General features: G+C 34.5%; 1 protein-coding gene across 2 annotated transcripts in view; it reads right to left on the bottom strand.

The window, feature by feature from the left end:
• The window catches only part of Rbm25 (RNA binding motif protein 25), a 60,884-nt gene that overhangs the window by 15,906 nt on the left and 32,376 nt on the right, over positions 1-12,602 (bottom strand). For both annotated transcript variants that reach the window (XM_015493586.2, XM_015493581.2), the window contains exons 7-12: positions 8,930-9,115; positions 7,423-7,476; positions 7,114-7,197; positions 3,413-3,699; positions 1,526-1,748; positions 833-922 (exon numbers count right to left, since the gene is read on the bottom strand). In XM_015493586.2, coding sequence (XP_015349072.1) covers positions 833-922; positions 1,526-1,748; positions 3,413-3,699; positions 7,114-7,197; positions 7,423-7,476; positions 8,930-9,115 — 924 coding nt within the window. The remainder of the gene's footprint in view (positions 1-832; positions 923-1,525; positions 1,749-3,412; positions 3,700-7,113; positions 7,198-7,422; positions 7,477-8,929; positions 9,116-12,602) is intronic.

Raw genomic sequence — 12,602 nt, 5'->3', positions numbered from 1 at the left:
TTGCTGCATGCACCCTTCAGGTTACTTACAAAAAAAATCCCTCTATGTTTCAAGGTTAAAAGCTATTTGGAGAAGATTCCTAACTCCAGTGAAGTTTTGGATGAATAATCTCCAAACTGGAGATAAAGAAAATTCCATATTCTGGCAAAGACAGAACACATGGAACATACCACTAAAGCAAATACTATGATAAAATAATCTCTTCATCAGTTTACTTAATAACTATGCCAATTGCTTTACTATTAGCTTATGAATAGTGTAAATACAAATGGCAAAATTCATTTTAAGTTCATGTTGTTGTTAAAGAATAATATGGTTGAGCTAAGGAACAACATGTTATACAGAAAAACATTACTTTTGATTTATTAAAACAAGTCTTTTTAAATTATTTGCTTTAGCCAACTACGCCAACTCAATAATTTTGTGGATTCTTAACCAAAACATGTTCTAGAAACACTGTTTATATATTATGATAAATTTATTTAAATATTATGCTTATATAATTTTATGGGCAGCAAAAACTTAAAACAAAAGATCTGCATACCGAAAATATGTCAAGATGGCTTGAAATACACAAAAATTATCTATGAACTATGAAATTAATATGATTATAAAGTTAGTTCTAGTTAACAGTAAGAATCAATCTGGTTTTTACCTAAAAACAATTTATTTAAAAATATTCTTGTATTTCTTATAACTTTATTTTATTGCTTATTTATTTTTATGTGGTACGGACAATCAAACCCACTGTCTCATACGTGCTCGTCAAGTGCCCTACTACTGAGCTACAACTGTAAGACCAAAATCACTTATTTTTAACCTGGAATCTTACCATTTCTCTTCTTCTTTCTTCTTCTCTTTCAGCCTCCTTCTCATATTCCCGGGTTTTCTTCCGTTCTCTAATTTCCCAATTCTTAAGACGCTAAAAAAGAAATTTTCAAGCCTTAAAAATTTATACAAAGGATTCCACAATAACTAACATACAAAATATAACACAGAGACGGGGAATATAGCTCAGCTGGTAAACTGCTTGCCTCATATACAGATTCCCCCTGCCCCCCAAAATTAACATGCTTTAAAAACAGAAGAACAGGGGCTGTGGTTGTGGCTCAACAGTACATCACTCACCTAGCACGTGCTGGTTCGAATATCAGCACTACATAAAAATAAATAAAATACAACTAAAACACATATATTTTTTTTAAAAAACAGAAGTACAAAAGGTTATTTGTAAAAATGTATTAAACTTGCACAAATGATATTAAAGGGTGTGTGTGTGCGCGTGTGTGTGCACATGTAGAATCCCAGATAATCAGGAACCTAAGGCAGGATACTTACAAGTTCAAGTCTAGCATGGGAAAGAACCTGTCTCAAAATAAAATTCAAACAGTGCTAGAGATGTAGCTCAGTGGTTTAACACTTGCCCAGCATGCATGAGGCTCCATGTTTGAACCCCAATATCATACACACACATACACACGCACACGCGTGCGTGCGCACTAATGAAAACACTTCCTTAATTTACCTCTTGATAAGCAGCTTCTTTCTCTCTGAGTTTTCTTTCAAGTTTTCTTCTTTCATAAGCATCTTCCTCATCCTCTTCTCGGTCTCGTTTTTTGTCTTTCTCTCTTTCCCGCTCCCGTTCTCTTTCTCGCTCTCTCTCACGCTCCCGTTCTCGCTCTCTCTCCCGTTCTCGCTCTCTCTCTCTTTCCCGTTCTCGTTCCCTTTCACGATCTCTGCTCTTTTCTCTATATAAAGGAAAGATTTTTTAAAACTCTGTGAGACTAATTTAACTTTTCTTTTAAGGACCAAGAACAACATATATATTATATATACCAACATACAAATTCTCAATCCAGAATTTATCATTTGTTTTTCTCAGAATTTTAAACTTCTCTATACTCTTTGGAAAGACACACTAGGCGCTGAGGGTGAAAAATGTGGTATGGAAAAAAAAAAATCAGGAAAGCAAAGGAAAAGGGGCAGAGCAAAGAATGACAAATTGCAGCCCCAAATTGTGAAATGCAGTCTACAGTGAAAATTAATGCTTCTTTGTATGCCAGAAAACAAATACATAAAACCGAGATTTAAAAAGATTAAAAAATTTGGGGCTGGGGATGTGGCTCAAGCCGTAGCGCGCTTGCCTGGCATGCGTGCGGCCCGGGTTCGATCCTCGTCATACAAAGACGTTGTGTCCGCCGAGAACTAAAAAATAAATACTAATAAATTCTCTCTCTCTCTCTCTCTCTCTCTCTCTCTCTCTCTCTCTCAAAATAAATAAATAAATAAATAAGATCAAGTTATTCTTTGAGTCAAAGGAAAAATGCTGTAAGTTGTTCTTAAAAAAAAAGATTAAAAAATTAAGAGATATTACATATTATATACATATTACATCATATAATATAGTATATAATAGGGAAAAAAAAGACATTGTTCAATCCCAAAGAAAACACAATGAACATATGAACAGTCAATTTACCTAACTAGTGCTCAAGTAATATGGTACTGACAAACATGAAGAGAACTTTGCCACATTGCCTGGACAAAAAGTATAAATATTGACATATAAGCATTTTAAAATGTCAACCATAAAATCCTAAATGACAAAAATAACATAAAATATGTAGAATGATGCCAGTGATATGTACATATCTGCCATAAAAGTTTGTAAAACAATACTTTGATTTTTCACGTTAAATTCTCCATAACAGCTATATTGAAGAAGGAAGGAAAGGAGGGAATTTAATGTCAAGTACAGACTGTGAGCCCATATTGAAACTATCAAAGTGTACCTCCTTCCATCTACAATCAAGTAAAAAACTGCGAAAGTAATGTGTATTTCAAAACTAGGGTGAAACAGAATGTGACTTTTCTTCCCTCCTCCCATTATCTCTTTGCTTCATTTGTTTGCTTCTGCCCTAATTCCTATAAAGAATGAAATGACTTTTCAAATGAAATCAAATTACAACACAATTTTAAATGAAAAACAACCAGTCCAAAAAAGGTGAAATTACTAGGAGCCAAAAGCTAACCTGTAGCAGTCTTAGGGGATACAAATAAACACACACACCAGGGCTAAATGGAGTAAGGCTACAGCATACTTTTCAATATACAGAACTTCAATGAAAGGTCTCCTAGAAAAACTGCCCGCAGAAAAGATAACTACTTATGTCTACCCAGAAAATAGTAAATAGCTTGTACATTCTAGAGGTCCATAAAAACAGGCTTCATGGAGAAGTTAACTACACAGCTGAAATTATTAATTTCACCAATGTTATCCATCTGTGTAGAAAACCAAGAATGTTTCCTAGCTAGGAAAGTTCCCTCAATTCATAAATGCAAATGGTAACAGGGAGGACTAATCTTAGTTCAACCAAATCCACCAACCATAATTAGTTCCATAAGGACTTACCTTGATCGACTCCGATCTTTATTACGATCTGAGCTCCTTTCCCGATCCCGGTCCCGATCTCTCTCTCGATCCCGATCACGATCTCGCTCCTTTGTCCGGTCACGGTCCCTATCCCGTTCTCGTTCCCGCTCCCGTTCTTTCTCCTTTTCTCGTTCACGTTCTCTTTCCCTTTCTCGTTCCCGTTCTCGCCTTTCTCGTTCCCTTTCACGCTCCCTCTCTCTTTCTCTCCGTTCTTTCTCAATTTCCTGTCTTTCTTTTTCCTTTTTGCCTTTCTCTTCTTCCAGTTTCTAGAAACCAATAAAAGTACTTTTAGAGTTAACTCTGCAGCTTCAGTATTCAGGTTTTTCCCGGCGCAATGCCCATTATTAGGAACAAAACATCAAACCACTGGTACTTTAATATTAAATATCTGTGGTTTTACTTGACAAATTAAACTGAAACAATCACAAGACTACTTTTTCGTGCAAAACCATATACTCTACACAGACCAGGAATCTCCAATCTTGGATGCTGGGAGATTGTGTCAAGTGTGGCTGTCCACTCAATGATTAATACTAAAATGACAATGAGGAATGTGGTGGTTCTTCATAATTTCTAGAAATACAATCACTTGACTAAAACTGAATTCTGCCCATTATGAATCTCTGTAAATCAGTAATACTAATCATAAAAAAAGATTTTTCCATTACTTAAAGGTTAAGGGTTGAGGACTTTAAAGAGAAGGCAGAAAAGAGTGAAGTCACTGTTATGTAACCAGTATTCTGCCTTCTTCTTTGCCCACCCGCCAAAAGAAACATGACCTGAATTCAGCCAAGATCTGCCTTCTTATCTATGGAAATATTTACTCCCACCATTACAAGATGGACAGCCCACCAAATACGAAAACTTTGAAAATCACTCACTTCAAGCAAAAATGTACATTATTGTAATATTTTCAGTTAATACATGTAAAAGCAATATATTTATGCCATTATGCCTGTAAGACAATAAAAATATATTTACAATGATAAATCCATCCTGGAAGGAATGATTGTGTATTAACTTACAGATGTTGTGCTAGGACATGGATCGCCAACACTGGATTAACCTTGCCTACAAGCTATGTTTCTGGGAGGAAGAGCAAGTACATCGTTCACAAATAAACCAAATAACAAAGTCAGACCAAGTTCGTACCCTGAAATATAACCCGTGTACCACAAGGTTTCTATATAAACTCAGAAGAAAAGAAAAAGAAAAACCAAACAGGTAAAACAAAACAAAACCAAAACACATTTATCCCTTTGGTTCCATGTTTAGTTTCACCAAAATGAAATTTAAACTGCAACAATAAAATGTCCATTTTTCTTTTCTCAGTCATGTAAAGCATTTAAAACAACTTTAAAAGCAGTCTTACCTGTGAGATACTCTTTTTCCTCTTCTCATGGATCAGAGAACTGATAGAGGATTATGAAAGAAAAGCTAATGTATGAGACATCAATATATTCAGCTACCATGCCCGTCTAAATCAAAGCAGAGTGAAGGCAGAGCCAGTACTGAATACATTGAAACTACAAAGGGAAGAGATAAGAAATGGTAGAAAACAGAAACTGAAAACTATTAAGGGGTCAAAAATCTCACTTCTGAAACACTTCTAATGAAAGATAGAAACTTATACTATAAAATGAGGCTAGACTACTTAAAACTTACCTCAATGTCATACACTTATAAGAAATTTATTTCTGAGATTGTAGATACTTACAGATTTTTTTAGCTGTTCCAATATTAATTTCTACTGTACAATTCCTCAATTCTGTACTCTTGCTCATTCACTATGTTATTTATTCTATTACATGTTTCAAAACTCATTTCAAAAATTTGGTTCTATATAAATGAAAATGAGGTTCTACTCCATACTAAATGTTTTTCTAAAAAGTTACTTATTTATATATGCTATATATGTGTGTATGTATGTGCACACAAGGAGATATATTTAGACATATATATATAGCATATATATGTATATTTTTAGAGACTGGAGAAAGAAGAAATGGGGCGTGTCTAAAAAATGTAAGATAGTAAAAGAAAAAAGGAAAGGATAGATTTTTAAAAATCAAAAATCTTACCTTATTCTCTCTTCAGACTCATCCGTGCTGTAAATGGACGCCCCCTGCCACGCTGATACCCTGACAGTCCGTGGTTATTTAATAAACTCACATCAAAACATGCAAAGGTTCACTGAGCTCATTTCTTGTTACTAGAATTTCAAATACCCTCTTTAATCACACCACCCAATGAGAACTATTTTTGTTTTGTTTTCATTTTTTAATATTTAAAGCATTTTGGAAATTCAAAACATTCAGCCCATTAAAATAATAGTAAGGCAATGAAATGCCTGAAGGTTCTTAAATTATGAAGCAATTATCTTTTGAATTTTTTTTCAAACATGGTTTCCTCATAATTTACTAATAGCACAACAAGGTTTGACAAATAAATAAAAACAAAAAGGGGGGGTAAACCACACACACAACTATATACCATTTTTAAGCTTACTCAGCCCTAAATTTGAGTATTGAACCTAAACAAAAGTATTCCTATAAAATGAACTCCAACAGATCACCATTTGACTCAGATTTTGGGAGAATTGCACGTGTGCTTTCAGACACATTAAATTCCTGAAAAAGCACTGTGTAGGTGGGCTATGGCTGGGCCTCTAGACATTAAGTGTTCAGCAACACTGATTCACTGGCATTCATTGTCAACATGGGATATGGAAAGCAATGAGAAAACAAAAAATCAAATTGAACAGAGACACAATGAACACTTAACATTTCACTGAGTTAAAGATCTCTCAGACTATGAGCAATAACCAGTAACATCCTATTACCTCTACCTTCAAAATACATTTCATGCAGTTTTGCATTTCACCATCCATAAGCATCACCTTTAACACCAGCGAACACTCCCAGATGCACTGTCATTGAGAGAAGCTTTAAATAGGCAAAACTCGTGAGTGGGATTTACTAGACACAAATACCCATTTCCAAGCCAGTTACCCCTTTGCATATTTTTCTGAGGGGGCATCCATAAATATAATAAAAAACAGAAGCTCATACTTACATCCTATTCCTTGTTACTTTCCAAGCTGAGAGTTTCATCTTGCATTAGTCACCATATGATCTCTATCATAATGGTGGGGGTCAATGAATAGATTAGCTTTATGGGAATTTACAGTTCTTCCATGCATCTAAAATTTGGTAAGTCTGGTAACCACTGACCTACTTTTAAAAATCTCCCCCACTCAACTAAAATCTAAACAAATATAAATCTTAAATTTTAATCTCAGCTCTAAAGAAAAGGTTTTCCTAAAATTAAGTTACACTGTCCCCAGAAATATACTACACTATATGTATGTTATCCTAATGTCCCCTTGAAACTAATTTAAATCTGACCTTGATGTTTATGTTGAAATCTAAAAATTAACTTTTATTCATATTAAAGTGAAATGACTGTAGTCAGTAACTGAAAAAACTAAGCACAGTATGTCAAGGACCACTTTAATATGATACTAGTCTTGTTTTTCTTTGTTTTTACCTAAGTATCAATTAAACCTACAAAAAAACATTTAAAAATATATTCTAATGTAAGGTTGATTTTCTTGTCTGTTTGCTTTGGATTCTGTAAAAAGTCTAGATTGAAATCAAGTGAAAAAACAAGAATACTACCTTGTGTGTGTCTCTGAATTTGCTGATCTCTCTCGATATCAGGTCTCTTTTGTCTTCTTCCATTTCTATGGCATTTATATCCTCCTAAAAAACAAGGGGAACAGGAGGTAATGAATAAAGAAAAACCCACATCAATAGAAAAACTTAAATGTTAGACATATTGTACAAGTCTTAACAAAATATAAATAAACAAAAATACCTATACTAACAAATCTACCATTTTAAAGTTAAATAATGAAATCTGACAGAAATCAAATCAGGCAATTAGCAGTAAACACAAGTATTGTCAAGCATAAGATTTAAACAAACCTTGGTGATGAGTGGATAAGGGATCAGTGGGGCCACTGGAAATCTGCGGAAAATCTGCGAAAAAATCCACAAAGATTTTTAAAAAATAATGTTCACACCACTTGGGCAACTGAATGCGCAATACAGTTAGACTATGAATAATATAGTACTTGGATATTTTCTTCATTTCATTTTACTTCAGAGTAAAAACAATTTCATTCTCTTTAAATCCCTAGCACCTACCACCTGTCTTCCAACATCCACAAAATATTGAACAAGAAGGGGTTTATAAATTGGATATGGTGCTATACACCTGTAATCTCAGCTGCTTGGGAGGATAAATCAGGAGGATCTCAAGTTCAAGGGCAGACTATAATAAGACTCTGTCTAAAATAATAAAAAATGAAAATAAATGGGGATGTATTAGTGGTAATGTACCCCTGGATTCTATCCAGAGTATACCAGAAAAAAAAAGAAAAAGACAGGTATTATAGTAGCAGAAACTCATTCTCTGGTTTCCGGTAAGGTATAAGAAACACTACAATACAGGAAACACTCATACAATAAAAATTTACTATAAATCCTGCCTTTTGGGATGATTCGGGCCTCAAACCCATAGCAAATATGGCCTAAAATAAACTTCTCCTTTCCCATTAATCGGCAAAGAAGAAAAAATTCTATAGACTTCAACTATCCTATAATTACCATTCCCAACAAAATGTACTACGCAAATTGGACAGGTTTTAATGAACAAACGAAGAAGATTCTGAGTAATAAAAACATATCTGGCCAAGAACAAAAAGGTCAGGCACAGTGGCTTATGCATGTAATTCCAGCAACTTGGGAGGCTATTCAGAGACTCTGTTTAGAAGCCAGGCCCTATCTCTAAATAAAGAGGCTATTTAGAGACCCTCTCTCTAAATAAAATTTAAAAAAGGGACTAGGGACGTTGCTCAGTGATTGAGTACCTCTGGGTTCAATCCCTGGTACATGAAAATAAAATGGCCTGCAAATAATCACTCAGTGGCAAAGTGACCCTGAGTTTAATCCACAATATTGAAGGAAAAAAGAAAAAAAAGAGAGATGGCCAAAGAAAGCATTGAAATCCAAAATAATATGAACTGTCAACATCCCTTGAGAACTGATCATAGTACATACCTTTTATGTTACTTTTCGTGGTATATACAAACAACACATATAAAATACTTCCAGTATTTTTAAAGAACACTGTCCATAATTTCTCCAAGTTTACTCAAAATAAATTAGTATGAGCAAGCCTCATAATCTCTTTTAACTTGGAAATTGTTATTTCATTTGCTCTCACAAGTTAAAATACAAAGTATAAGGGGCGAGGGTTGTAGCTCAGTGGTAGAGCGCTTGCCTCACATCCTCAGCATCCACATAAAAATAATAAAGATGTTGTATCCATCTACAACTAAAAAATGTTTTAAAAAAAACACAAAGTATAACAAGTGATATTATAAAAACATAAATTGTAGAAATGACTACAAGCTGTCTGGACACATACGTCCTCCTTCTTTTCCTTCTTCTTCTTCCTTGGGTGAGAATCAGACTCCTGTGATGGGGCATTTAGCTCACTGGAATATTCACGTATTAAAACTTCAATGGCCCCTTTAATCATCTGATCTCTTCTCTTGGTTTCTTCATCTAAGGCTTCTTCATCATCATTAGTGACAGTTTCAGGCCTGGCGTTCTTGAGAAATAAAAAAAATTCACATGAAACAAAAAATGATAATCATCCTAAGGGCTAACAAGTTATGATTTCTTCAAAACATCTCCACAGTTCTATTAAACAAAGTTGGTTTTACTAATAGCTACAATGTCAAATCAGAAAAAACATGAAAAGTTAAACAAAAACAATGAATAACAATATACACCAAAATGCACACATGAAACTATAAATTAAAATGATGGCTTCTTCCTCGTGTTCCACTATAATTTTTCTAAAGCAGGAAATGCCACCTAGAGTAACTATATACACTAAAGAATCAAGTTTAAAAACTAAAGTCTTCCACATGACTTTCAGGTGCATCTAAAAATTAACAATTCATGTAATGTTTCTCATAAGTAATAAACTGATTATTTGTTAGATTCTATTCATAGCTATTTAAAACAAAAAGTCTGATTGTTAACTCTGTTTCTGTGGGGGAAAAATTAGTCTTCTAGTATACTACTATTCTTGGTATATCTTAAGTTCTCTCGTTAAGGACCTAATCCACTAAAACTTCAATATATAGGCTGACCTTAAAACTTTCGATAATTTCCAATTTCTCCTTTCTCTACTCAAAACATGTGAAGGGATAAAATTCTTAAAAATCGGCAAAGGCAAACATAAAAGAACATATGTAAACAAACTTTCTCATAATTAAAACATATCCTTATGGATTTATCAATTTACTTGGTTACCATATACCATGCAATCTTTCACATACATAACAGAACCATTCTCTTTTGCACGCATACCTGGCTCTTCATCACAATACTTGCAACTCTACTGAAGGCCAGTTTCCCACCTTGTAATTACTTAACAATATAACCTTCCACTCCATTGCCAGTATTCTTATAGCTATTGCAAATAGATATTCAGTGAGCATTTATTTATCAATTGGTCAAACAAATTATCATTCAGATCATATTATGTAAAAAATACAGTAAGCCTGAATAAAGTTAAAGATAATTTTACCCTTATTTATCTACCATTATAGGTAAGAATTGGGTTATGACACAGACAAGTTCAATATAACGTATCATGTGTTTTAATAAAAGTGCACACCCTCAGTAAGTTTCTTCCTTTCTCAAACCTGCCTCTACATCCAATCTTTGTGTGTGTGTGTGTGCGCGCGCTGCAGGGGCATTATGCGTGCAAGGCAAGCATTCAAACCAACTGAGCTATATGCCCAGCTCCTACATCCAATCTTCTTATAGCCCACTTTCAACTTGGCATCTTTGATGAAGATGCTTTACATATGACTACAAATTAAACGATTATAATTTACCAACAATTAAGTAAACTGAAACAGTGGTAATGTGTTTATTTTAAATATCTCTTCAACTTACATACCTATCACTAAAAACACTTCTTGCCCTGTTTCTCCAGTGGTTTTATGTGAAAGTAAATCCTCAAATGAACTGGAACTAAAACCTTCTGTCTTGAGACACACATGGCCATTTCTAATAAAAGCTTGTTATCTTTTCAGACCTAAATTCTCAAAATACAGTAAATTAGAAAACAATCCAGTGCGGAGGCTGTAGCTCAGTGGTACTGTGCCTGCCTCCCACCTTGAGGCAATGGATTAGATTCTCAGAACCACATAAAAATATTGTGTCCAACTACAACTAAAAAAAAAATAAAAAAACACACAATTGTATTTAACAACAAAAAAAGGAAAGCAACACATATATTGTTGGCATATTCTCTACATTCTGGTTTGAGTAGTCTCCACACCTTTCTAAATACAGGAATAAAAGTGCCATTATAAATCAAAAGGCCTGTTCATACAAAAATATTTATTCCCTACATTGAGTATTACCCCACTGTTAAAAAACAAAATTCAAATATTTGGCTATTTCACCCAAATTACAAAACAGCCATTTCGAATACACTAAATTATTCAACACTGAAAAGGCTAATCATCCCTCAATTGACACACGTAGGACAGATTATTAGCCTAATGTCTAAACTGATATTAATGTGAGAAAAACAAAAATAAATTAACACTTTTATAAAAAGGTGAAGTTATTTTTGGTTACAGAGACCATTCCAAAGACTGGCAAGTTCAACCTACAGCTCTAATTGTACAATCTAAATCATAAATGATTTCCTGACTTCCACTTCCGTCTTCTATTCCACCAATTAGAAAAGCATACTGAGTAAAAATAAAGAGGGAATGTGGCACATGCCTGTAATTGAAGAGACTCTGGAGATAGAGACTGAAGGATTATAAATCTGTGGCCAAGCTCAGAAACTTAGACAATGTCTCAAAGTAAAAAAGTAAGACTCCACAATCCAAGCGTCTCAGGACACTGAGGCAGAAGGATCGCCAAATGCAAGGGCAGCCTCAGCAATTAATCAAGGCCCAGATACTATCTCAAATTTTTAAAAAACGTGGAGAAGATACATGAAATGCCTTTGGGTTCAATCCTAAGTACCAAAATAAACAAACAAATGACTGAACAAAAATAAAAGACCAGGGGTGTTGAGGATGTAGCTCAATACTAAAGTGTCCCAGAGTTCAATCTCCAGAACCAAAAAATAAAATAAATGGGGCTGGGATTGTGAATCAGCAGTAGAGTGCTCGCCTAGCACGTGCAAGGCCCTATGTTAGATCCTTAGCACCATATAAAAAATAAATAAGTAAATGAAGGTATTGTGTCAACCACAAATTTAAAAAAAAAATTTTTTCTTTAATAAAAAATAAAAAGACTGGAGTGCAAACAAGTGAATAGTTTAACAGTAGATACAGATTAACTGATTATCTAGAATGTTTACATGAACCACCTTTTCGACATTTTTAAAAGGAATGGGAAGTATCAAAAAGCTCTTCAAGTCTTACTTTTTTTCCAGCGGGGGAGCAGGGTACTGGGGAATGAACTCAGGGGCACTCAGCCACTGAGCCACATCCCCAGCCTTATTTTATGTTTTATTTAAAGACAAGGTCTCACTGAGTTGCTTAGCACCTTGCTTTTGCTGAGACAGGCTTTGAACTCCCGATCCTCCTGCCTCAGCCACCTGAGTAGCTGGGATTACAGGTGTTCACCACCACCCCTGGCCAAGTCTAACTCTTTTGTCACTGACTTTTACTGCCTGAAATAAGAACATCTTTGCAAACTTAGGGAAATGCACAGATCTGAAAAATGTTAACTCAACCCAACTAATTTCTAGGCAAAGATGTGAAGATATTCTAGAGCATCTCTCCTCTACTAGAAGGTAATACACTTGGCTCTCTCAAAATATTGCCAGAACTCATTCTTGAATGTGTAGTTAACAACCACAAATTCTGAATGTCAAGTAGATACCTACTCCTATGCTTTTATTGTTGGATATCCAGAAAGCACCAGGACATAGACTAAACAGAAAAGCATGGGTAGCTTAAATTACCTTTACTAAATGCCAATAAGAAATTGAAAGAAAAGTGAGTCATAGGGGCATGTAACTGTAATCCCAACAACTTGGGAGGCTG

The sequence above is a fragment of the Marmota marmota genome, unplaced genomic scaffold (genome assembly GCF_001458135.2).
Source record: "Marmota marmota marmota unplaced genomic scaffold, marMar, whole genome shotgun sequence".
NCBI classification, from domain to species: domain Eukaryota; kingdom Metazoa; phylum Chordata; class Mammalia; order Rodentia; family Sciuridae; genus Marmota; species Marmota marmota.
The sequence above is the reverse complement of the archived record's forward strand: the minus strand, read 5'-3'. Positions and strand labels throughout refer to the sequence as shown.